This window comes from Panthera tigris, chromosome A2 (assembly GCF_018350195.1).
Source record: "Panthera tigris isolate Pti1 chromosome A2, P.tigris_Pti1_mat1.1, whole genome shotgun sequence".
Classification (NCBI taxonomy): Eukaryota; Metazoa; Chordata; class Mammalia; order Carnivora; family Felidae; genus Panthera; species Panthera tigris.
The window spans coordinates 6,894,938-6,921,707 of record NC_056661.1 but is presented as its reverse complement, the minus strand read 5'-3'; the positions used below and the strand labels follow the sequence as shown (position 1 = coordinate 6,921,707).

General features: G+C 39.7%; 1 protein-coding gene across 1 annotated transcript in view; it reads left to right on the top strand.

The window, feature by feature from the left end:
* LOC102953540 (olfactory receptor 7G3) overlaps window positions 1-23,114 on the top strand; it is a 44,782-nt gene extending 21,668 nt beyond the window's left edge. The window contains 1 exon segment of the mRNA XM_042978095.1: window positions 22,172-23,114. Within this exon segment, the coding sequence (XP_042834029.1) occupies window positions 22,172-23,114 (943 nt within the window).
* The last annotated feature ends 3,656 nt before the right edge of the window (window positions 23,115-26,770 follow it).

Below are 26,770 nucleotides of genomic sequence, written 5' to 3'. Positions count from 1 at the left end.
GCTTCCGTATTTTTGCCATTGTAAATAAGGCTGCAAAAAACATAGAGGTGCAGATATCTTTTTGAATTAGTGTTTTCATTTTCTTTGAGTAAATACCTAGTAGTGGAATTATTGGATCATACGGTAATTCTATTTTTAATGTTTTGAGGAAACTCCATACTGTTTTCCACAGTGGCTGCACCAGTTTACATTCCCACCAACAGTGCAACCCTCTTTTTCCTCACATTCTGACAGATGTGAGGTGATAGCTCATTGTGGTTCTGAATTGCATTTTCTTGATGATTAGTGAAGTTCAGCATCTTTTCATGTGCCTGTTGGCCATCTGTATGTCTTTGGGGAAAAAATATCTATTGGAATGTTTGTTTGCTTGCTTGTTTGTTTTTTTAAGTAGGCTCCTTGCCCAATGTGGCCAAGAGTCACATGCTCTACCAACTGAGCCAGCCAGGCACTACTGTAGTGTCTATCTGGTTTTGGAATCGAATGAATTTGGAAAATTTCCTTCTTCTTCAATTTTTTTTAATAGTTTCAGAAGAATAGATAATCACTCTTTAAATGTTTGGTAGTGCTTTAAGTGTTTGCTGAGCTATCAGCACAGAGCCTGATGCAGGGCTTGAACCCATGAATTGTGAGATCATGACCTGAGCCAAAGTCAGATGCTCAACCGACTGAGCCACCCAGGCGCCACCCCTCTAGTGTACTTTTAATTTAAGTTATTGGGTTCTTCATCTCTGATTGGTCATTTTTATATTTTCTACCCATAGAGATCTGTAGGTTCTGTTAACAATGTATTGTAATTCTCAATGCCTAAGTCTTCTGTGAAATTTATCCTTAAGCGTTTTCTTTCTGATGCTATTATCAATGGAATTGTTTTCTTAATTTCATTTCCATGATATTCATTGCTGGTATATAGAAATAAAATTGATACATTGTATATGATTTTTTATCTTGTAACCTAATAGTTGTGTGTGTGTGTGTGTATTCTTTCAGATTTTCTACTTATAAGCTCATGACATCTGTGAATAGAATTGGCTTTTCTTCTTTCCAAACTGGATAACTTTATATGTATTTTTCCTTGTCTAGTTGCCCTGGATAGAACTCTCAATATAATATTGAATGTAAGTGGCCAGAATGGACATCCTTTTGTTGTTGTTTGTCATCCATTTAGTCTATTTATAACAGATGATTTTAAATCTTTTCCTACTAAGTCCAAAATGTGGGCCTTTTAAGGGACATTTCGTTTTGGCTGCTTTTCTTAGCCCTGTATGTGTGGTATACTTTGTTTCTTTGCATGTCTCAATTTTCTCATGAAAATAACATTTTAGATGACATATTTTATCAACTCTAGTATCAGATGCCTCTGCCATCAAGATATATTGTTTTTATTATTGGTGCTTATTTGTTTAGTCACCTTTCTAGCTGAATTCCAAAGATTCTGTAATCCCTGCAGTGTTCAGTCACAGACTTTTCTCCTACCTTTTCTCATTAGAAAGTGCTTATTTTCATTTTTAAGCCTGGTTTCCTGGTCATTATAATTTAGTAGTCCAACAATGATTAGTAATGCTTTCTTAAATGCCTTGCCTATGTCTCTTCATGTCTTACTAAGTAGATCTGTGTAAGGAATCATGCCTTTAAGCTTCAGGTAACTTATAAGACAGGTTATTTTTCACTTTCTACTTGGGCAGGGTCCAAAAGTCAACCAAAGCTAAGTGACTTGGGTCTTAGCCATTCCTAGATCTTTCCTGGGCGTGTCCATAGCCTTGCTTGTGCACATAATTCTGGATCTCCAGGAACTTATTGGAGCTTTTCAAATTCCCCAAGGTAATGCCTTGGGGGTAAGAGCTTTTTTCCTGCTGAGCTCTGAGTAGAATCCAATAGCCACAACACTCTGAGAATATAGGTTTTCTAGGGAGCTGCGAGCTGAGAAAAATAATAATGACTGTATTCTGGGGCTGATTCTTTTAACAGAGCCAGATCTCTTTGTTGACTGCAAGGCTGGTGGTTTTTAACCATGATGCCATGGAGCTGAGGAGAGGGGAGTAGAAATAATCTGAAGTTAAAATGTCAAAGACCATCTTCTCTTACCAAAGTTCATTGGTTTTTTTTTTTCTTGGTTAGACATTTTTCCATTTGTTCTTTAGCTTTGGCTAATTTCTAGAGTTCTGAATTGATTCTATTTGTTTGGTCCATCATTTGTTGTTCCAGTGGGAGAGACGAGCTAAACGGAATCGTCATCCTGTCATTCTGAAAGTTGATCTCCCAAGTGCTTGACTTTTGCTTTGTCAGCTAGAAATTTGTTGTAATCATGTTGCTGCTCCTGAAGTCACACTTACCTATCTTCAGAACCTCAAAGATGAAGTTGTTACCACAGTTTTGTGGTGGTTTTTGTTGTTACCACAGTTTTGTGGTGGTTTTTGTTGTATACTGCATGGGTCTCTCATGTGCATTGTTCCCCATTATAGAAAAGCAGCTCAGCAGACCTGCTCTGATCACCCAGATGCAGCAGGAAGATGAAATGAAATCAGAGACAAGAAATCACCAAGATACTTGTTCAAGTGAGCAGTGGACATATATGAATGTTTTGTACCAGATCTGGTGGGGCTGAGAGGGAGGTATGTTATGAAAAGTCAAACAGGAAATTTAAACCAAATACCCTTTAAACTCGAGGAGAAAGCAGAGACCGTTTGGTGTGGGCTTATTTGTGTAACTTCAGCGTTCTCTAGTATTTGGCTTTTAACCTGTCATACTTTCTTATGTTCTGAAAGAAAGACCTGTCTTGCCTTTTAATATTTACATTTAGAATCACTGTCTAATTCTTCCCATTTTGCATATATAGCCTTGGTCTTTGCCTGTTAACATAATTTTCAGTCATGATAGAACGTTCCTCAGTAAATTATATAAAACACTAAGGCAGGTAAATATCATTCCTTTGATCAAGAATGTATTTTTCTTGCACATTGTCTTCCTAAGGTTAGGGTCTATTTGAAGAGAAGTCCACATGGGTCTTAGTTGTGTCCTAAACATCCCATCATTTAAATTTTTTTTAATGTTTTATTTTATTTTTGAGACAGAGAGAGACAGAGCATGGACAGGGGAGGGTCAGAGAGAGAGGGAGACACAGAATCTGAATCAGGCTCCAGGCTCTGAGCTGTCAGCACAGAGCCCGACGCGGGGCTCGAACTCACAGACCGTGAGATCATGACCTGAGCTGAAGTTGGAAGCTCAACTGACTGAGCCACCCAGGAGCCCCCATCCCATCATTTTATATTCTGGGTTGTTTCTTACTTGTCTCAGATTGGACTAGGGGTTTACCTGCTTTTGCCAACATATTGTCACCACTTCTTTCCGAAAACTTACTTTCCCCCCAATTTGTTCAGATGGGATAGTTCTCCCTAAAACCACACAATCACAACATAAACAAGATGTTTTGGAGAAAGAAGCACTACATGGCAAGAAGGTAAGAGTCATGTGAGAATTTCTTGCTCTCTATTAGAAGTCCAGAATTCCATGTAATGGAAAAGGAACTCATGAACTAAGGGGTAATTTGAGGTTCTTATTTTAACAATAGAAAATGGAAAATTCTATAAATCATGAGTTGGAAGGAAACTCACGTCCTAGCTCTAAAAATAGTTTCAGAGAATCCCCAAAGTAAATACATTCATAATGGAAGTTAGACATTAAATATTTAAGACATAATTCACTCCAAAGCAATTATATGTTAAACACTAAAGAGACCCTGTTGGGAGCCATCTGGTGTAACATTCCTCTTATTCATGCTGATAAACTCAGACAGGAGCTGTGTATATTCTCTAAGAAAATACTAAGTAAACTCTTACTCTAAGTGTATGTCAGAATTTATGTTGGGGGGGATTCTCAAATCAATACGATTGATGTGATAAATCTTGTGATCATAACTCATTTTAACCAATAGGAACAAACTCATGGAGGCAGACCCATTGAACGGAATAAAATTGCCTTGTGCATGAAATCTAGCATTGCCCAGAATCAGAGAATTCATCCCAGAGAGAAACCCTATCAACGCCTTCACCCTGGGAAACCCTTTAGAGATTGTTCTCACCTTAACCCACATGACAGTGTTCATTCTGGGGAGAAATCCTATGAATGTAAAAAAGATAAAAATACCTTTATCAGGAGTTCTTTCTTAGGTGCACATGAGAGAGAACATACAAGAGAGAAATCCTATGAATTCAGTGACTCTGGCAAAGTCTTAAATTCAACCTTCTACCTTAAGAAGCATGAAAAAACTCACATTAGAGACAACTCTGTTCAAGGTAGGCAGTGTAGTAAAGTATTGCAGAGCCGCTCATCTATTACATTGCACGTGAGAACCCACAGTGGAGAAAAACCTTTTAAATGTAACCAGTGTGGGAAAGCCTACAGTTCAAGCTCTTATCTTAATCGGCACAAGAGAATTCACTCTGGGGAGAAGCCCTATGGATGCCGTGACTGTAGAAAAACCTTCAGAGATAGTTCACTTCTTAGACAACATGAAGAGATTCATTCCAAGGATAAACCCTACAAGTGTGATCAGTGCAACAAAACATTCAGTAGAAGGTCTAGGCTTAACACGCACAAGATATTACATACTGGAGAGAAGCCCTATGCCTGCAATGATTGTGGGAAAACCTTCAGTATTCTCCCGTACCTTAAAAGACATAAGAGAATCCATACTGGAGAGAAATCCGTTGTGTGTAACCTCTGTGGAAAAGCACTAAGTAGTGAGTCATACCTGAAGACACACCTGAGGATACATACTGGAGAGAGACCTTACAAGTGTGGTCAGTGTGGGAAAACTTTTAGAATGAGCTGTAATCTCATAGTGCACAAGAAGATGCATGCTGGAGAGAAACCGTGTATATGCAAGGTCTGTGGGAAATCCTTCAGGGACCACTCGTGTCTGAAAGAACACATGAGAATTCACACTGGAGAGAAACCCTTTGCATGCCATCAGTGTGGGAAAACCTTCAGAGTGAATTATTTCCTCATTTTGCACAAGAAAATTCACATGAGGACGAAACAATATGAGTGTAAGGAATGTGGGAAAGCCTTCAGTGGTGTCTTATCTCATAGGAGACATATGAAAAAGCACACCAGGGAGAAGAAACCCTTCAACTGTAGTGAGTGTGGAAAAGCTTTTAGGAGGAATGCATCCCTTACAATACACATGAGAACCCACACTGGGGAGAAGCCCTACGAGTGTGATCAGTGTGGGAAAACCTTCACTGTAAGGGGTAATCTTACCGTGCACAAGAGAGTGCATACTGGCGAAAAACCCTATCAGTGCAATGTCTGTGGTCGTGCTTTCAGTAAGCTCTTATCCCTTCGGAGGCATCATGAGAGCACTCATGCTGGACAAAACTCCTAGCAATGTCCCTGTGGAATAGTTCTTGAACTCTCGATCTTTATGGCATACAAGCAAATGCAGAGAAAAACTGGATGTAAAGAATGAGACAAGGCCTCTGAATAATCTGTGGGAGAAATCTAAGTTATGTAATGATTGTGATCAATCCTTTATTCATCCCATAGATAAGTGACCGCTTGACAACTGAGAGGAAAAAATTTTAGTATCTCCAAGGCTTGTTACTTGAGAAAAATAAATGCCTAATGTTTTAAGCCACCATATTTACAGTGTGTTCATGTGTGTCTTGGGAGGAAGGTTGTTTTATTTACAAATGACTGCTGTCACTAACCAATATAACCCACGTCAGGTTTAAAAAACTTTTTATATATATAATTTAAAAGTTGGATTATTACAGGGGTAATAATAGGGATATAGGTGTGTTTATCTATTATTATCTTTATCTATTTGATAAAGACTTTAAGTTGCATTTGTAGTTCATCCAGATCATGTTTCTTAACCTACCATTTCCTGACACAAGGTCTGAAATGAATCTTCCCACCAAAATTGTGAATGGTTGAATCTTTGAAATTCTATACTTTTCACAGCACACTGTTTCTACTTAAGATAAGTGTTAAAAAATTTACAACCCAATGAATGTCTGACAAGGTAGAGTACATCTCTACTAACTACTACACACACTGGGCGAGAACTAGAACATTATCAGCACTAGAATCCTCCTTCACTGCTTCCTTCCACTCACTAATCACTCTAATTCCTGCCACCAGAATATATGTACTCTATGGAATCATGCATTTTTTTAAAAAAGATTTTATTTTATTAAAAATTTTTTTCACATTTATTTTTGAGAGACAGAGTGAGACAGGGCTTGAGCAGAGGAGGGGCAGAGAGAGAGGGAGACACAGAATCCGAAGCAGGCTCCAGGCTCTGAGCTGTCAGCCCAGAGCCCGACACGGGGCTCCAACTCACAGACCACGAGATCATGACCTGAGCCGAAGTTGGACGCTTAACCAACTGAGCCACCCAGGTGCCCCTGGAATCATGCATTTTAAGAGCTTCATTGAGATATACTTTACATGTCATAAATTTCACCCATTTGAAGTATAAAATTGAGTGGTTTTTAGTATGTTTACGGATTTATTTGCACTATTGTACCTGATACGTTATCATTTGTGCCTGGCTTCTGCTCAATGTTGTCTTTATGAGATTCATCTATATTCTTCATTTAGCAGAATTTTATTCTCATTGATACATAGCTTTTCCATTGTACGAATACACGCAATTTATTCATTCAACTGTTCTGAATGTTTAGGTTGTTTATAGCTGGGATATTTTACCTGCTATGAACATTCTTGCACATGTTTTAGTTCTCAGTTGTACCTGTTTTTGTTGAGCTAATATTTTAGGAGTGCAGTTTGTGGGTCATAGGGAATACACACAATCACATTTATTCAATACTACCAGATAGTTTTACAAAGTAGTTGTGACAGTATGTATGTCTGTAATCTTGCTAGTATTTTATATTGTCTTTTTCATTTTGGTTATTTTGATGTATATGGCATAGATAGGACCATATTTTGATTTTTAACTTTTTAAAAATTTTGAACTAGTTTTGCACTTCCTAGAAAAGTTGAAAAGATTGTACAGAGTTCCTGTATATTCCTTTTTCCCAATGTTAATGCAATTCATTTTTAGGGTTTTTTTTTGGGGGGGTGGTTTGTTTTGTTTTAGAGAGTGAGCACAAGCAGGGGAGAGAGGCAGAGAAAGAATCTTGAGCACTGTCCACGCTCAGCACCAGAGCCCAATGTAGGGATAGATTCCACTACCATGGGATAATGATCTAAGCTGAGATCAAGAGTCACGTGCCCAACCAACTGAGCCACCCAGGTGCCCTATGATTGTTGGTTTTGATGTCCGTTTTTTAGGCAACCTCCAAAAGTCCTGCCCAAGTAACTAGAAAATTGGTTTCTCTGAACTCTTTACTATAATAGAACTAACCTCATTCACAAAGGAACTTCAGTTAAAAACAAAAAAATTCTTAGAATGACGAGATGATCCGGTGAGATAAGCTCTGTATCCCCAGTCTCTGTCCTTGTGGGGACTTACACACCAATAATATCCGACTTGGAGAAAGCCGGGAATTGGTTTAATGAAAAACTCATCAGCTCTCTTAAGGTCAGACCCAAGAAATCCAAGAATTAAGTTTCCTACCTGGAGGTGAGAGGAAACGTGGGAAAAGAATGATGTATGTCTGCCCTCTTAGGGTCAGGAAATCAGTCACCCAGGAGTTCTTTATTTTTAAAAAAATTTTTTTAATGTTTATTTTTGAGAGACAGAGTGTGAATGGGTGAGGGGCAGAGAGAGAGGGAGACACAGAACCTGAAATAGGCTCCAGGCTCTGAACTGTCAGCACATAGCCCAATGTGGGGCTTGAACTCACAAGCCATGAGATCATGACCTGAGCTGAAGTCAGACACTTAACTGAGCCACCCAGGTGCCCCCAGGATTTCTTTCTATGAGCTGTGCTCCATAGGGATTTGAATTGTCTTGTGGAAGAAATGACAGTACACATTTGGCTAATGAGGAGCTTTGGAAATTGAGCCCCCAGGGCCACAGAAACTGTAGAGTCTACCTGTGACCATTGCCCTCAAAGACCTGCTCAGGTCAGGAAACAGCACACCTAGGTCTCCTTCTGAGATGCTCCCTCGTGCCCAGGAGCCCAACTGACTTGGCCCACCTGCTCTTCTTGGGGACAGATTTCCCATCTCTATCCTTCAGTATCTAGAGGAAGGGTGAATTACTCATTGATGACTTCAAGGTAATCTGATGTGTTCTAATAAATTCTGTGCAAAATTGAACAGTTATTTAAAATCAGTCCATCTGGAGGACATCCAAGAAGTTAGAGAAGGATTAAGGATTAAGTAAGATTAGGTTACATTGAATTTGCAATTAGCTTTCATTTCTGGCTCCTACTTTGCCTTTTAAATTCCAGGGACTCTCTTTTACCACCTGAGCATGAATTCGCCCCTTCAAAAATTGGACAGATGACTCTACAATTCTCTGGTTTCCTCATTTTTGCTCTTTCTTTCTTTCTTTCTTTCTTTCTTTTCTTTTCTTTTCTTTTTTTTTTTTTTTTTTTGGCTGTAAGACTGGGATGGGTGAGTTTGGCTTCTCAATTTTCCCATATCTGGTTTCAGATTTTATCCTTAGAGGAGAACTCAAGTCTTGTCCCTACCTCTTAACTGTGAGGACCTTGGGAGAGGAGGTTGAGACACATTAGTCTACCTTTCCAGTCTTTGAAAACCCCTGCAAAAAATATGGAATATTTTAAACCTTCAAAACAGCACAGTGAGCATTAATATAAACAGCCATACAACGACTGGTGGTATAATATACTATTATATTACCATATAATAGTAAAGTATTATACATACACATGAGGTCCTATTATTATATTTTAAACTGAGTTTTAGATCCAAGTCCCACACAGAAAGACCTTTCTTCGCCCTCAGACAGGGATAACTATCATTATGGACAAATCCTCTCTATTATTTATTTCCCTCCTCCCCTCCCAGAGGTTGCCACTAGGGAATTTGGTGGAGATTTGCTATGCGTAGTTTAACACTATCAGTACGTGTGAACATGTCTCATAAATCTCTACTATAGGAAAAAATTGTAATAAACCCAAATGCCCATTGATGTGAGAATGTATGTTAAATTTGATAAACCAAATCTGCTTGTGTCAGTTTTGATAAATATAGAAAAGACCATGATTAAGCCAAAATAGTTGCTAAATTGAATAGTTGATACTATGTCTAACAGATAGGAGCATGTAATACATAGAGTAACATAAGCATACGATGCTTGTGGATACATCATTACTCATATGAGATATTCCAGGGGAATGATACAGGCAAGACTTCAGGATCCTGTTTAACCATGGGGAAGGGAGGTCAGTATTGAGATTGTGTAGGAATATGCGGGGGCTTCACGGAGATCTGCATTGTTTTATTAATAAAGAACACTGGGGGTGCCTTTGAGGCTCAATTAAGCATCTGACTCTTGATTTCTGATCAGGTCATGATCTCATGGTTCGTGGGATCCGTGCTAACAGTGTGGAGCCTGCTTGGGATTCTCTCTTCTCTCTGCCCCTCCCCTGCTCATGCACATGCTCTCTCTCCCTCTCAAAATAAATGAACTTTAAAACTTAAAGCAAAAAGAAAACTACAGCAGGTGTGGCACAATTTTGAATTTGATCATGCTGGCTGGTGGGCTTGAGCCCTTCATTGTCACTTTGTCCTTATTTGGATACTTAAATAGAACATAAAACATGAAAAACTGGTTTATTTATATTTATATAAATTTCATCCTGCTATAGCTATCATATAGACTATTCTCCTTTAATGATTTTTTCTTAATATATGAAATTTATTGTCAAATTGGTTTCCATACAACACCCAGTGCTCATCCCAAAAGGTGCCCTCCTCAATACCCATCACCCACCCTGCCCTCCCTCCCACCCCCCATCAACCCTCAGTTTGTTCTCAGTTTTTAACAGTCTCTTATGCTTTGGCTCTCTCCCACTCTAACCTCTTTTTTTTTTTTTTTCTTCCCCTCCCCCATGGGTTTCTGTTAAGTTTCTCAGGATCCACATAAGAGTGAAACCATATGGTATCTGTCTTTCTCTGTATGGCTTATTTCACTTAGCATCACACTCTCCAGTTCCATCCACGTTGCTACAAAAAGCCGTATTTCATTCTTTCTCATTGCCACGTAGTATTCCATTGTGTATATAAACCACAATTTCTTTATCCATTCATCAGTTGATGGACATTTAGGCTCTTTCCATAATTTGGCTATTGTTGAGAGTGCTGCTATAAACATTGGGGTACAAGTGCCCCTATGCATCAGTACTCCTGTATCCCTTGGATAAATTCCTAGCAGTGCATCTCCTTTAATGATTTAAAACCATTTTTAAAAATTTAAATTTAAGTTAGCTAACATACAGTGTAGTCTTGGTTTTAGGAGTAGAATCCACGGATTCATCCCCTACATATAACAACCAGTGCTCATCCCCAAAAGTGCCCTCCTTAATGCCCATCGCCCATTTCACACATTCCCCCCCAACCCCTTCAGCAACCCTCAAGTTTGTTCTCTGTATATGAGAGTCTCTTAGGGTTTGCCTCCCTCTTTATCTTATTTTTCTTCCCTTCTCCTATGTTCATCTGTGTTGTGTTTCTTAAATTCCACATGAGTGAAATCATATATTTTATTTTTTAAAATACTTATTTTGAGAGAACAAGCATGTATGTCTGTGCAAGCTGCAGAGGGGGAGAGAGAGAGAGAGAGAGAGAGAGAGAGAGAGAGAGAGAGAAACCCAAGCAGGCTGTCACCATGACCCTGGGATCGTGACCTGAGTTGAAATCGAGAGTTGGACACTCAACCGACTGAGCCACCCAGGTGCCCTCCTTTAATAAATTTTTATTTAATTTTATACAGCTAGCACTAATGTAAATATTTTGATTTTGCATATTTAAAATAATGAACATTTAAAAAATTAAGGATGATATACTATAAAATAATATTAAAATAACAAGGTGTACCGTGACTTTGCCATAACTTATGTATGTATTCCTATAAAGATGTTTATATATGGGGTGCCTGGGTGGCTCAGTGAGTTAAGTGTCCGACTTCAGCTCAGGTCATGATCTCATGGTTCACGGGTTTGAGCCCCGTGTCAGGCTCTGTGCTGACAGCTCAGAGCCTGGAGCCTGCTTCCGATTCTATGTCTCCCTCTCTCTGCCCCTCCCCCACTTGCACTCTGACTCTCTCTCTCTCAAAAGTAAATAAACATTAAAAATTTTTTAAAAAGATGTTTATGTAGATGATTTCTTTCCTCTATTTCATTATACTGAAGGCTCCCAGTGGGGATTTGAGCAAATCCTACTACCAGCCTTGACATTATATTCTTGAGGTGTCCTTCCTTGTCTCTCTGGCTTACTCTCAGCTTCCCTTCTAGACATCAGGACTTGTCCATAACTAAAACCAAAAGTGATAGGAAAAGTCGTTGCAAGGCCCCATACTGCTTGGTGCTTTTCATCTATTCATTTTTCATCCGCACAATAAATAACCTTTATGTATTTTTTTTAAGCAGTTGCCATTATAAACATGAGAAAATTGAATCTTCTCAGAGAGGTCCAGGGGCTTTCCCATGTCACAGATCCATGTTACAATTGGGGGATTCATGATTAAGCCAAGGAGTGTCTGGGTTCAAGTCTTATTCCTAACATGGTTGATGGTTGTTTGTTTGTTTTATGATCCCTTGTCTTTCTTTGCTCAGGACCTCAATTTGTTAAACAAAGGGCTCAGTTTACATGGACTCACTGTACCATTCAACTGTACACATCTTGTGATTCTACAGTATATTTGAGGTACTGTTACAGAAATTCTTTCAGCTCATTACTTCATAAGAATGGTAGGCAGATGCTTAGACACTGTCAGCCCATGACAATCCTTTATTGCCTCTTTTGTGGGCATCAGGATTCAATTTCTCAGGAATCTGGATAAGGCAGATGAGACAGGAGAGGCTTGGAGCTGCTCCTGTGTTGGTCCACCTGGGACTCCTCCCCTGGAGCAGGCACTAAGGTGACCAAACAAGGAATAATAGGAAGGGCGGGGGGGGGGGTGTCTGATCTATGGCTTACTCTTAAATTTTTCTTTATTTTAATTGAGATATAACTGAGATATAACATTGTAATAGTTCTAGGAATACAACATAATGGCTTGACATATGTAAATATTGCAAAAATGATTACCAAAATAAGTTCCAATAACATCCATCCTCACACATGGTTACACATTTTTTTTCTTGTGATGAGAACTTTAAAGATAACATTTTTATATTATCTATGATATAAATGAAAGACCTGGATTAAGGCAAAAATAGGAGGGATCTTTGCTACTGGATAAACAGGGTTAATTTCCATTTCCAGAAACTGCAGTAAGAAAGGAAAAATGGGAGAGAAAGACACTGATGGGATATGCATTAAGGAAGTAAATAAAAGGGGAAATGGATCTATCTATGAATCTAAGCACAGAGCTTCACTATAATGACTTCCATGGACAATTGAAAAATTTTAGGAATTAATTATCCCCTTTCTTTTTATTCATTATGTGTTCAAAGAGTGTTAAGCAGAAAAGATCATGTATGTATATTTTATCTTTATTTTTTGCTATTTATTTTTTAAATTTTTAAATTTAATTTATTTTTTAAATTTACATCCAAGTTAGTTAGCATATAGTACAACAATGATTTCAGGAGTAGATTCCTTAATGCCCCTTACCCATTTAGCCAATCACTCCTCCCACAACCCTCCAGCAACCCTCTGTTTGTTCTCTATATTTAAGAGTCTCTTATGTTTTGGCCCTCTCCCTGTTTTTAAATTATTTTTGCTTCCCTTTCCTTATGTTCATCTGTTTTGTCTTTTATTTTTTTATTAAAAATTTTTTAAAAAATATTTATTTATTTTTGAGACAGAGAGAGACAGAGGATGAGCAGGGGAGCATCAGAGAGAGAGGGAGACACAGAATCCAAAACAGGCTCCAGGCTCTGAGCAGTCAGCCCAGAGCCCGACGCGGGGCTTGAACTCACGGACCGCGAGATCATGACCTGAGCCGAAGTCGGACGCCCAACCGACTGAGCCACCCAGGCGCCCCTGTTTTGTCTTTTAAAGTCCTCATATGAGTGAAGTCATATGACTTTTGTCTTCCTCTGACTGACTAATTTCACTTAGCATAATACCCTCTAGTTCCATCCACGTAGTTACAAATGTCAAGATTTAATTCTTTTTGATTGCTGAGTAATACTCCATTGTGTATATATATATATATATATATATATATATATATATATATATATAATATATGTGTATATTATATATATATACCACATCTTCTTTATCCATTCATCCATGGATGGACATTTGGGCTCTTTCCATACTTTGGCTATTGTTGATAGCACTGCTATAAACATGGGGGTGCATGTGCCCCTTCAAAACAGCATACCCGTATCCCTTGGATAAATAGCTAGTAGTGCAATAGCTGGATCAAAGGGTAGTTCTATTTTTAATTTTTTGAGGAACCTCCATACAGTTTTCCAGAGTGGCTGCACCAGTTTGCATTCCCACCAGTAGTGCAAAAAATACCCTCTTTCTCCGCATCCTCGCCAACCTCTGTTGCCTGAGTTGTTAATGTTAGCCATTCTGACAGGTATGAGGTGGTATCTCATTTGTGGTTTTGATTTGTATTTCCCTGATGATGAGTGACGTTGAACATCTTTTCATGTGTCTGTTAGCCATCTGGATGTCTTCTTTCAAAAGTGTCTGTTCATGTCTTTTGCCCATTTCTTCACTGGGTCATTTGTTTTTTGGGGTGTTGTGTTGGTAAGTTCTTTATAGATTTTGGATACTAACCCTTTATCCGATATGTCATTTGCAAATATCTTCTTCCATTCCATTGGTTGCCTTTTAGTTTTGTTCATGATTTCCTTCACTGTGCAGAAGCTTTTTATTTTCATGAGGTCCTCATAGTTCATTTTTACTTTTGTTTCCCTTGCCTCTGGAGATGTGTTAAGTAAGATTGCTGTGGCCAAGGTCAAAGAGGTTTTTACCTGCTTTCTCCTCGAGAATTTTGATGGCTTCCTGTCTTATGTTTAGGTCTTTCATCCATTTTGAGTTTATTTTTGTGTATGGTGCAAGAAAGTGGTCCAAGTTCATTTTTCTGCATGTCGCTGTCCACTTTTCCCAGCACCACTTGCTGAAGAGACTGTCTTTTTTCCATTGGGTATTCTTTCCTGCTTTGTCAAAGATTAGTTGGCCATACATTTGTGGGTTCATTTCAGGGTTCTCTATTCTGTTCCATTGATCTGAGGGTCTGTTCTTGTGCCAGTACCATACTGTCTTGATGAATACAGCTTTGTAGTATAGCTTGAAGTCTGGGATTGTGTTGCCTCCTGCTTTGGTTTTCTTTTTCAAGATTGCTTTGGCTATTCGGGGTCATTTGTGGTTCCATAAAAATTTTAGGATTGTTTGTTCTAGCTCTGTGAAGAATGCTGGTGTAATTTTGATACGTATTGCATTGAATATGTAGATTGCTTTTGGTAGTATCAACGTTTTAACAATATTTGTTCTTCCTATCCAGGAGCATGGAATATTTTTCCTTTTTTTGTGTCTTCTTCAATTTGTCATAAGCTTTCTATAGTTTAAGTGTATAGATTTTTCACCTCTTTGGTTAGACTTATTCCTACGTATTTTATGGTTTTTGGTGCAATGGTAAATGGGATCGATTCCTTGATTTCTCTTTCTGTTGTTTCATTGTTGGTGTATAGGAATGCAACTGATTTCTGTGCATTGATTTTATATCCTGCAACTTTGCTGAATTCATGGATCAGTTCTAGCAGATTTTTGGTGGAATCTTTTGGGTTTTCCATATAGAGTATCACGTCATCTGCGAAAAGTGAAAGTTTGACCTCCTCCTGGCTGATTTGGATGCCTTTTATTTCCTTGTGTTGTCTGATTACTGAGGCTAAGACTTCCAATATAATGTTGAATAACAGTGGTGAGAGGGACATCCCTGTCTTGTTCCTGACCTTAGGGGGGAAACTCTCAGTTTTTCCCCATTGAGGATGATATTAGCATTGGGTCTTTCATTTATGGTTTTATAATCTTGAGGTATGATCCTTCTATCCCTACTTTCTTAAGGGTTTTTTTTTTATCAAGAAAAGATGCTGTATTTTGTCAAATTCTTTCTCTGCATCTATTGAGAGGATCATGTGGTTCTTGTCCTTTCTTTTATTGATTTGATGAATCACATTGTTTTGTGGATATTGAACCAGCCCTGCATCCCAGGGTATAAATCCCACTTGGTCATGGTGAATAATTTTTTTTTTTAATGTATTGTTGAATCTGGTTGGCTAATATCTTGTTGAGGAGTTTTGTGTCCATGTTCATCAGTGAAATTGCTCTATAGTTCTCCTTTTAGTGAGGTCTTTGGTTTTGGAATCAAGGTAATGCTGGCTTCATAGAAAGAGTTGGAAGTTTTCCTTCCATTTCTATTTTTTGGAACAGCTTCAAGAGAATAGGTGTGAACTCTTCCTTAAACGTTTGGTAGAATTCCCCTGGAAAGCCATCTGGTCCTGGACTCTGTTTTTGGGAGAGATTTTTGATTACTAATTAGATTTCGTTACCGGTTATGGGTCTGTTCAAATTTTCTATTTCTTCCTATTTCAGTTTTGGTAGTTTATATGTTTCTAGGAATTTGTCCATTTCTTCCAGATGGCCCATTTTAATGGCATATAATGGGTCATAATATTCTCTTATTACTGTTTGTATTTCTGCAGTGTTGGTTGTGATCTCTCCTCTTTCATTCTTGATTTTATTTATTTGGGGACTTTCCTTTTTCTTTTGAACAAACTGGCTAGGGGTTTATCAATTTTGTTAATTCTTTCAAAGAACAAGCTTTTGGTTTCATTGGTCTGTTCTACTTTTTTTTTTTTTTTTTTTTTTTTTTGATAGCATTGATTTCTGCTCTAATCTTTATTATTTCCTGTCTTCTGCTGGTTTGGGGGTTTATTTGCTGTTCTTTTTCCAGCTCTTTAGGTGTAAGTTTAGGTTGTGTATCTGAGAACTTTCTTCCTTCTTAGGAAGGCCTGGATTGCTATATACTTCCCTCTTATGACCGCCTTTGCTGCATCCTAGAGGTTTTGGACTGTGATGTTATCATTTTCATTGGCCTCCATGTACTTTTTATTTTCCTCTTTAACTTCTTGGTTAGCCCATTCATTCTTTAGTAGAATGTTCTTGAGTCTCCAAGCATTTGTTACCTTTCCAAATTTTTTCTTGTGGTTGATTTCGAGTTTCATAGCGTCGTGGTCTGAAAATATGCATGGTATCATCTCGATCTTTTTATACTTGTGTAGGGCTGATTTGTGTCCTGGTATGTGATCTATTCTGGAGAATGTTCCATGTGCACTGCAGAAGAATGTATATTCTGCTGCTTTAGTATGAAATGTTCTGAATATATCTGTTAAGTCCTTTTGGTCCAGTGTGTCATTCAAAGCCATTGTTTCCTTGTTGAATTTCTGTTTAGATGATCTGTCCATTGTTGTAAGTGGGGTGTTGAAGTCCCCCACTATTATGGTATTATTATCAATGAGTTTCTTTATGTTTGTGATACATTTATTTATATATTTGGGTGCTTCATATTTGGAGCATAAATGTTTACAATTGTTAGGTCTTCTTGGTGGATAGACCCCTTAATTATGATATAATGTCCTTCCTCATCTCTTGTTACAGTCTTTATTTTAAAGTCTAGATTGTCTGATATAAGTATGGCTATTTTGGCTTTCTTTTGTCTACCATTAGCATGATAGATGGTTCTCCATCCCCTTACTTTCAATCTGAAGATGTCTTTAGGTCTAAAGTGGGTCTCTTGTAAACAGCATATAGATGGATCTTGTTTTCTTATCCATTCTGTTACCCTATGTCTTTTGATTGGATCATTTATTCCATTGATGGTAAGAGTGAGTACTGAAAGATATGAGTTTATTGCCATTATGTTGCTTGTAGAGTTGGAATTTCTGGTGGTGTTCTCTGGTCCTTTCTAGTCTTTCCTGCTTTTGGTCTTTTTTTTTTTTTTTTTTTTTTTTTTTTGGTTTGTTTCATCTTTTCTCCCCTCAGAGAGTCCCTCTTAAAATTTCTTGCAGAGCTGGTTTAGTGGTCACGAACTCCTTTAATTTTTGTTTGTCTGCAAAACTTTTTATCTCTCCTATTTTGAATGACAACCTTGCTGGATAAAGAATTCTTGGCTCCATATTTTTCCAATTCAGCACACTGAATATATCCTGCCACCCTTTCTGGCCTGCCAAGTTTCTGTGGACACGGCTGCTGCAAACCTGATTTGTCTTCCCTTGTAGGTTAAGGACTTTTTTTCCCCTTACTGCTTTCATGATTCTTTCCTTGCTTGAGTATTTTGTGAATTTGACTATGATATGCCTTGCTGATGGTCGGTTTTTGTTGAATCTTATGGGAGTCCTCTGTGCTTCCTGGATTTTGATGTCTATGTCTTTCCCCAGGTTAGGAAAGTTTTCTGTATGATTTACTCACATAACCCTTCTACCCCTTTTTCCCTCTCTTCATCTTCTGGGACCCCTATGATTCTGATGTTGTTCATAATCATTTTTAATGAGTCACTGATTTCTCTGAATCTTAAATGGTGCTCTTTTGCCTTAGTCTCCCTCTTTTTTTCTGCTTCATTATTCTCCATAAGTTTGTCCTCTATATTGCTGGTTTGTTGCTCTGCCTTATCCATCCTTGCCAGTGTTGCATCCATTGGAGTTACAGCTCAGTTCTAGCATTTTTTATTTCATCCTGACTAGCTTTTACTTCTTTTATCTCTGCAGAAAAGGATTCTAATCTGTTTTCGACTCCAGCTAGTATTCTTATTATTGTGATTCTAAATTCTGGTTCAGACATCTTGCTTGTATCTATGTTGATTAATTCCCTATCTGTCATTTCTTCCTGCTCTTTCTTTTGGGGTGAATTCCTTCATTTCGTCATTTTGAAGGAAGAAAAGGAACTAATAAGGTAAAAAAACTAAAATTAAAAAATTAAAAACACACACACAGAAAAAAAATCAAATAAATGTTACTAGATCCTGGGTGGTTTTGGTCTGGTTATTGGAAGGAGCTTGATAGATTAGAGAAAAAAGGGGGAAAAACAGAAAAAAAAAAGAAAAACAAGAAAAAAAAGGAAAACATTTGAAAATTTGAGAAAATGAATACAATAAAATAGAATAAAATGAAATGATGGAAGTAAAATAGAATTTGAAAATTTACAAAAAAGTAAAAAATATGGTAGAAAAAATAAAGAAAATATTTTAATAAAAATTGAAAATAAAAATAAATTTTTTCTCTTTCTGTATTCAAGAAAAAGAAATGAAAAGAAAAAAAGAAAATTGAATAGATAGACCAAGAGTAAAATATGATTGAAATTACATCGTTTTCTCCTAAAAGTCACTATGAAGCATTTTATAGTCCGTAAACTAAGCAGGTGGAGAGACTTGTGTGTGGTTCCTGAAGAGTGAGGTTGGCCCTGTTGGGCAGGGCTTGGTGTGACGGCTCCGTTCTCCACTAGGTGGCGCTGCTTAGTTTACTGGGGTGAATTGTGGCGCTCGTAGGTGTGTATGCGCATGCGCGGGAGGGGTGAAAAAATGGCATCTACCCAGGCTCTAGTATCGGAATTCTGTGTCTCCCCGAGCAGCAATCGCCCGCCTGTCCTTTGTCTTCGGCTTCCATCCACTCCCCGCTCTTTCCCTGTCCGTGAGCAAGCCATCAGGCTGCAGGCGGCACCTCCCTGCTGAGTTTTATCGCAGATGCGGCTTTGTTTCCCGACCCCTCGCTTCTGAGGGGCTGCGGTTTTGTCCCGCTCACACCTTCTGGGGGAGGGTCTCACCGAGCAATGGCCGGTGCCGGCGGCACCCAGGACCGTTCGCGGGACTGTGCCGCCCCCGATGCCCAGAGACTGCGGCTGGGCGCCACCCCGCCCCGGAAAAAGCTCCCATGATCTGTAGCAGCAGCGTTTCAGAGATTACGGAAAATCGCGACACGCGTCTGGCACCAGGTTTCCCCTTAACGCCCTTGTTCCGGCACCAGCGAATGTGGCTGTTCTCCGGTCTGCCGGCACCTTTGCCTGTGTGGGGGCCGCACGGCCTCTACCGGCGGTCCTCCCAGCAGGGGAACCGCCTCTCCCCGTGTGGCCCGAAGGCCCCCGGACTCCACTCTGCTCCTGGGGATTTGCCCTTCCCACCAGAGCACCCCCAGGTATGGAACTGGAGAGTTTCAGACTCTGCGCTCCCCCTGTTTGTAGATTCGTAATGGCATATAAACCCTCTCCTTTCTCCCTTCTCCCTTTTTAGTTCAGCCCCTGTGGCTGTTTCTACTTTTCTACTTTCTCTCCAGCTGCTTTGGGGGGGGTGCTTTTCCCATACTCTCCCCCATCTCTGTCCTCTCTGCACAAGCAAAAACAACTCCCTGCCCTCTGCGGCTTCTCTCTCCCCCAGTTCACTTCTCCACGTGGTGTACCTGCTGAGTTCTGTGGTTCAGGTCGTGCAGATTGTTGTTAATCCTCAAATCAGTTTTCTAGGTGTGCAGGATGGTTCAGTGTTGATCTGGCTGCATTTCATGAACACAAGATGCAAAAAAACCTTTCATGCGCTCTTTTTTTTTTATTTATTAATTTTTTGGTGCAAAAAGGTGATTAAAAAATTCTTTTAATGTTTATTTATTTTTGAGAGAGAAAGAGTGTGAGCATGGGAGGGGCAGAGTGGGAGGGAGACAGAGGATCTGAAGCAGGCTCCAGGGTCTGTGCTGACAGCAGAGAGCCCGATGTGGGCTTGAACTCATGAACCATAATATCATGACCTGAACTGAAGTCAGATGCTTAACACTGGCTGAGCTACCCAGGTGCCCCAAAAGGTGATTTTATTAAAGCATGGAGACAGGACCTGTGGGCAGAAAGAGCTGCCCATGTGTGTTTATTTTAGAAATTACCAGTGAGGAAGAGGTAAGAAGCTTCAATAATTGTCATTTTTTTTCTCCTGAATATAAAGATAATTAGATAAAACACACTCAAATGTTATCTTTTACATGTACCATGCCAAATATTTTGCATTTATTATTTTATATCCCAACATTACCCTGAAAGTGTAATTATCCAGGTGTATTTGCTTCTATTTCCTTCTTTTTCTTCACCAGCCTTTCTGGGGGGCTCGAATGTTCAGAGGCCTCCATATCAGGCAGGGTTAGCTCATTAAGAGATACTTTCTCTTTAGGACTATGAGGATGCACATTTAACAATTTTATTTATTTGCATAAGACCCCTTATATATCATTCTCTCTCCCACTATTCTGTTTAAAAAAAAAAAAAAGGGGGCGCCTGGGTGGCTCAGTCGGTTAAGCGGCCGACTTCGGCTCAGGTCATGATCTCGCGGTCCGTGAGTTCGAGCCCCGCGTCGGGCTCTGTGCTGACAGCTCAGAGCCTGGAGCCTGTTTCAGATTCTGTGTCTCCCTCTCTCTGACCTTCCCCCATTCATCCTCTGTCTCTCTCTGTCTCAAAAATAAATAAACATTAAAAAAAAAAAAAGCTTCACTCTAGCTTCAGAGAAGAACATTTGAGAAAATTGCAGCAACGTATTTTCCCAGCATACTTATTTTTCTTTATCCTGTAGGGTAAGAGTCAAGGAATTTGTGAAACATTTTAAATCCACCACTACCATGAGTAGCAAGGTCACATATTCCAAATGAGACAACTGCAAGACTGTGGGCCCCCAGCAGCCTGGTTCCCTGAGTGTGGCACGGGACCCCTGTGCCCAGTGTCTGTTAACATCAATGACATATGTGCATCTGTCTAATTCGTGACAGATTCACACAAGCCTCCTTTGATCTGGCAGCATTTTCTAAACTTGATTTCAGGCCCTGCAGATGTGCTCTGTTTTGATGTTAGTCACTACACCCTACGAGGGAGCAGACAGGCATGGGAAACTGAAGATCAAGGCATTGACGAGTATAGAGCAACTTTCATGCCTAACCCGTTAAGGGAGACCTGAATCTGTGAGGTTCATTTCAAAAGGACTCAGGAGGCAAGATGAGGAGTGTTGACTGACCAAAGATGGTACATGATACACAATGTTCATTTTTGGATAATGCTGAAAAACAGTTTACTGTTTGAATAAGTGATGAATGCAGGACTCAAGATGTATCCTGCCTTCTAAGAACACAACCCTCAGGGGACCACCTATTTAATTAGGGAGGGTTACTCTTTTATGGAAGTATTTTAGCCAATAAATGAAGACAGAACTAGAATGTCAGCTTTCTGTGACTCCCAGCGGATTAGTGGATCCAGACAATAGTTATTTCAAGAAGCAAGACAGTATATATCTAAAGACATACTTTAAAATGTTTGCACCCCCCCTCAAAAAACAATTGAGCCTAAACCTAATTAGGCTTCTAGACTAGAGGTAGGCAGACTTTTTCAGTAAAGAGCCAGATGGTAAATATTTTAGATTTGTAAGCCTCTGTCACAAGTACTCAACTCAGAGGTAGCATACAAGCTACATGCATGAGGTATAAATGAATGGTTATGTTCCAATAAACCTTTATTTACTGTATCTTGTCCATAGGGCTGTATTTTCTCAAACTGTATTCCAGAGTACAACCTCAATGATTTCATTCTATTTTTTTTAACGTTTATTTATTTTTGAGACAGAGAGAGACAGAGCATGAACGGGGGAGGGTCAGAGAGAGGGAGACACAGAATCTGAAACAGGCTCCAGGCTCTGAGCTGTCAGCACAGAGCCCGACGCAAGGCTCAAACTCACAGACCTCGAAATCATGACCTGAGCCGAAGTCGGAGGCTTAACCGACTGAGCCACCCAGGCGCCCCGTCAATGATTTTATTCTAGAATTATTTACTTGGAGGCATCTTAACAGGACTTTTCAGTCCTCTTTTCTACTCGTTAAGTACCTCTACTTGACAAAGAATTGTAGAATATAAGAACTTGGGACAGGATGGTGTGTGTGTGTGTGTGGGGGGGTAAGTGTTGAGGGAAATGCAAAGCAAGAAAGGGAGAGGAAAAGAGATGGGAGAGAGGGACGCAGGAGAAAAAGATAGATGTATTTAAGAAAGTTTCTCTTAAGTTTTGTTTTCTTGTCACCTCCATCTTTTCTATCAAACCCCTCAGGAACATGAAATCAGGAAACTTCTCAGCTGCTACAGAATTCCTCCTCCTGGGACTGTCAGAGGATCCACAACTGCAGCCCCTGCTATTCTGTGTGTTCCTGTCTATGTACCTAGTCTCTGTGTTCGGGAACCTACTCATCATCCTGGCCATTGTGTACGACTCCCACCTCCACACCCCCATGTACTTCTTCCTCTCCAACCTGTCTTTTGTTGACATCTGTCTCACCTCCACTACCATCCCAAAGATGCTTGTGAACATCCAGACACAGAGCAAATCCATCAGTTACACAGGCTGCCTCACCCAAATCTGCTTCGTCCTGACTTTTGCTGGATCAGAAAATGGAATTCTGGTAATGATGGCCTTTGATTGATTTGTGGCCATCTGTCACCCATTGAGGTACAAGGCCATCATGAACCCCAAGCTCTGTAGGCTGTTGGTTCTGCCGTCTTTCCTCATTAGTGTTCTGGATGCCCTTCTCCACACTTTGATGGCACTAAGGCTGTCCTTCTGCACAGACCTGGAAATTCCCCACTTTTTCTGTGAATTAGCTCATGTCCTCAAGCTTGCCTGTTCTGATATCCTCATCAATAACATCCTTGTGTACTTAGTGACCAGCCTGTTGGGTGTTGTACCTCTCTCTGGGATAATTATCTCTTACACTCAAATTGTCTCCTCTGTTCTGAAAATCCCATCAGCTGGTGGAAAGTATAAGGCATTTTCCATCTGTGGGTCACACTTAATAGTTGTTTCCTTGTTCTATGGGACAGGTTTTGGGGTATACCTGAGTTCTGCAGCTACTCACTCCTCCCGGAAGAGTGCAATAGTATCAGTGATGTATACCGTGGTCACCCCCATGATGAACCCTTTTATCTATAGTCTGAGGAACAAGGACATGATGGGGGCTTTGAGGAAGCTCATCTCTAGAATATCAGCTTCCCATTAATGTGTCAGCTGCTTTGGGCTTACACACACTGCTGCAATTTGACAGAGAAATAATGTGCAATCCAGAAAGCCTGACCAACATTGAATATATGAAACCAGAGGTCAAGTGGTGAGGGTAAGAATTTTGGAATCAGACCAGCTGGGTTTGAATCCTACCTCTGCTGAAACATAGCCATGTGACCTTTGACAATTTATTTTAACTCTCTAAACTCGGTTTCCTCGTCCATAAAATTGGCATGATTATATTAGTTTATATTTGGAGGGGGTGTGAGATACTTCAACTCAATCAGTGAGGATGCATGACTTCAACTATAATAAAGCAAAATTCTCAACTCCAATAGGGTCAGATGATAAAAACAATTATCTTTCCTTACAAAAACTTCAGGGATGGGGCACCTAGGTGGCTCAGTCTGTTAGGTGTCTGACTTCGGCTCAGGTCATGATCTCACTGCTTGTGAGTTTGAGCCCCGTTGAGTTCGAGTCCCGGGTCGGGCTCTGTGCTAACAGCTCGGAGCTTAAAGCCTGCTTCAGATTCTGTCTCCGTTTGTCTGCCCCTGCCCTGCTCTCTCTCTCTCCCCCTCCTCAAATATAAAAATAAATAAATAGATAAAACTTCAGGGATATTGTAGGTCCAGGCAGAGAACCACAGGGCTGCATTTCACTCTGCCGTGGGTTGGCTTTTGCCTACAGTCATCTTCCTGGTGGTCCCTGATGCCTGCAACAGTGCAGAGACCTTTCAGACCCAGAAATGAAAACCAACAGCCTCTCCTTGGGTTTCTTTTCAACACAAACATAATCGTTCCAAGGAGACATCCAGAAGGCATTGTTTTTCTCATGAGCCCAAATTGAGATAAGTGTCCTGTATTGGTGTCGTATTGCCATTGTAACACCTTACCACAAGCTTAGCAGCTTAAAACAACACGAATGAATTCTGTTGCTGTCTGAAACCAGCTACATGAGCTAAAGTCAAAGTGTTAGGTTCCTTCTGAAAGCTCTTTTGAGAAAAAGCTATCATTTAATTGGTACAGAATTTCTGCTTGGGATGATAAAAATGTTCAGGAGATGGATAGTGGTAATAGTCATACAACATTGTGAATATTCTTAATGCCATGGAATTGCACACTTAAAATGGCTGAAATAGTAAATTTTATGCTATACATTTTTTACTCCTCCTCCTCCCCCCTAAAAAAATTCATTCCAATGTACCAAAGCGTTAAACACAAGAATCAGAGGGGTTAAATATTTCAGAAGATGATATAAGAAAATATTTTTATTACCACAGAGAAATTAAGCATTTCTTAAAAGAATGAGCACAATCCAAAAGGTAAAGACTAAGAAATTCAAGCACTTTGGGGCAGCTGGGAGGCTCAGTTGGTTAAGCATCTTACTTCAGCTCAGGTCATGATCTCGCGGTTCGTGGGTTCGAGCCCTGCGTCGGGCCCTGTGCTGACAGCTCAGAGCCCGAAGCCTGCTTCAGATTCTGTGTCTCCCTCTCTCTCTGCCCCTCCCCAACTCACGCTCTGTCTCTGTCTCTCAAAAATAAATAAATGTTAAAAAAATGTTTAAAAAGAAATTCAAGCACTTTACAAATGAGCCACTAAAGCAAGTGACTCATTAAATGAAAATTCAGAAATGTTCTTTCAATATCACAAGAATAAAAAAGCAGGGAAAATAAACTTCCCGAAATATTTCCTGATGAGATCTTGCTCACCCTGCCAGTATCAATATGATTTTAATAGCACAGACACACCTATTAATATGTTCCAGCACAATAAAAAATCAATCCTTTTCTTCCCTCCCCTGGTAACCACATTCTACTTTCTGTCTTTATGAATTTGCCTCTTCAAGTTACCTTAAACTAAAATTATACAATATTTGTCCTTTTTTATCTGGCTCATTTCACTAATGTTTTCAGGGTTCATCCGTATTGTAGCACCTGTCAGGATTTCATTCCTTCTTATGGCTGAATTATGTATATATGGTTCACACCTACAATTCTCAGGCTTCCTGATATCATTGATTACATACAGATGCCATTGGTTCTATCTTAAAATTTTTTTTAAATGTTTTTTCATTTTTGAGAGACAGAGACAGATTGTGAGCAGGGGAGGGACAGGGAGAGAGGGAGACAGAGAATCTGAAACAGGCTCCAGACTCCAAGCTGTCAGCACAGAGCCCCATGCGGGGCTTGAACTCACAAACTGTGAGATCATGACCTGAGCCAAAGTGGACCCTTAACCAACTGAGCCACCTAGGTGCCCCCATTGGTTCTATCTTTAAAAAAAGGAACACTGGAACTCAGCCAAGGAAGGCATGTCCACATTTGCAAGCTCTGTGATATAGATGTGAGCAGAAACAGAGAAATGAGTGGTGAACACCTAGACTCATAAGGTCAACCATCTGGAATTCCTCATTTCTATTGTTTTAGTCTTAAGAGAATTTGCACTGCCTTGGGATCAGAATGACAATATAATTGTTTGGTTAATGAAGAGCTTTGGGTATTGATCCTCCAGAGGCACAGAGACTATAAATTGTGACATCCTCACTCACAGCCCTGCCCTAGTAAAGACACAGCATACCTGTGTCTCATCCCAGCAATGATCCCTTTTGCCCAGGGGCCTGGTGCTTCACTTGGTCCCTTTCCTCTTCCTATGGATAGAGCTCTGGTCTCTATCATTCAACACCTAGCAGAGACGACCTGCATTATTCCACAGTGATGTCACCTAGGTAAACCGATGTCCCATAGTATTTGGAAATGAGGGCATGTATTTTACTACGTTTATCCAGCAGAAACTTTGAGAAGAGTACATACATAAAAGGATTAAAATCAAGATATCTGTTTGCCTCCTTCCTGTCTTCTATCTTGTTGACATGTTCCCTTGTATCTTTCCTCCAATCCCCAAATAGTTATCATTCTGCCAGTCCCCTATTCTCTCTCTATAAGGAAATACTATTTTCCTTCTCAGTAAGAACATGCTCATTTGCAAATACGGTGATTGTTACCAAGAGGTAGCTTGGGCATTTTCCCTCTAACTTTTAATTCCTTTTCTCTTTGCCAGGCTGTGAGGTCTCTGTGGAAGGAGCTGGAGATCCAGATAGACTTATCAGTCTGATTACCTGTTTCTTGTAATAAAGCTATCAAATGGTTTTGTATTTTATTTTACTTTTATTTATTTTTTTTAACATTTATTCATTTTTGAGAGACAGAGAAAGAGCATGAGCAGGGAAGGGTCAGAGAGAGAAGGAGACACAGAATCCAAAGCAGGCTTCAGGCTCTGAGTTGTCAGCACAGAGCCCAATGTGGAGCTTGAATTCATGAATTGTGAGATCACGAACTGAGCCAAAGTCAGATGCTTAACCGACTGAGCCACCCAGTTGCCCCCAAATGTTTCAAATGATCAAAACAGAATGAGTAGTGTAATTTTAAAAATGACAACTCCTCAACTCTTTCCAGAATTAACAAATGTTTACTCGTTGCTTTACTAACTTTAAATCTTTCTTCAAAATAACAAAATAATATGCATAAAGAAGGCATCTCTCCACTTAAGTCTTTCCTTTCCCAACATGGTGCTTGCATTTGGTGATACTCCTGCCTGCCCAGGAATCAACATTTCATTGCCTTGTTACCACATCATTTCCATCAGATTCATCAACAAT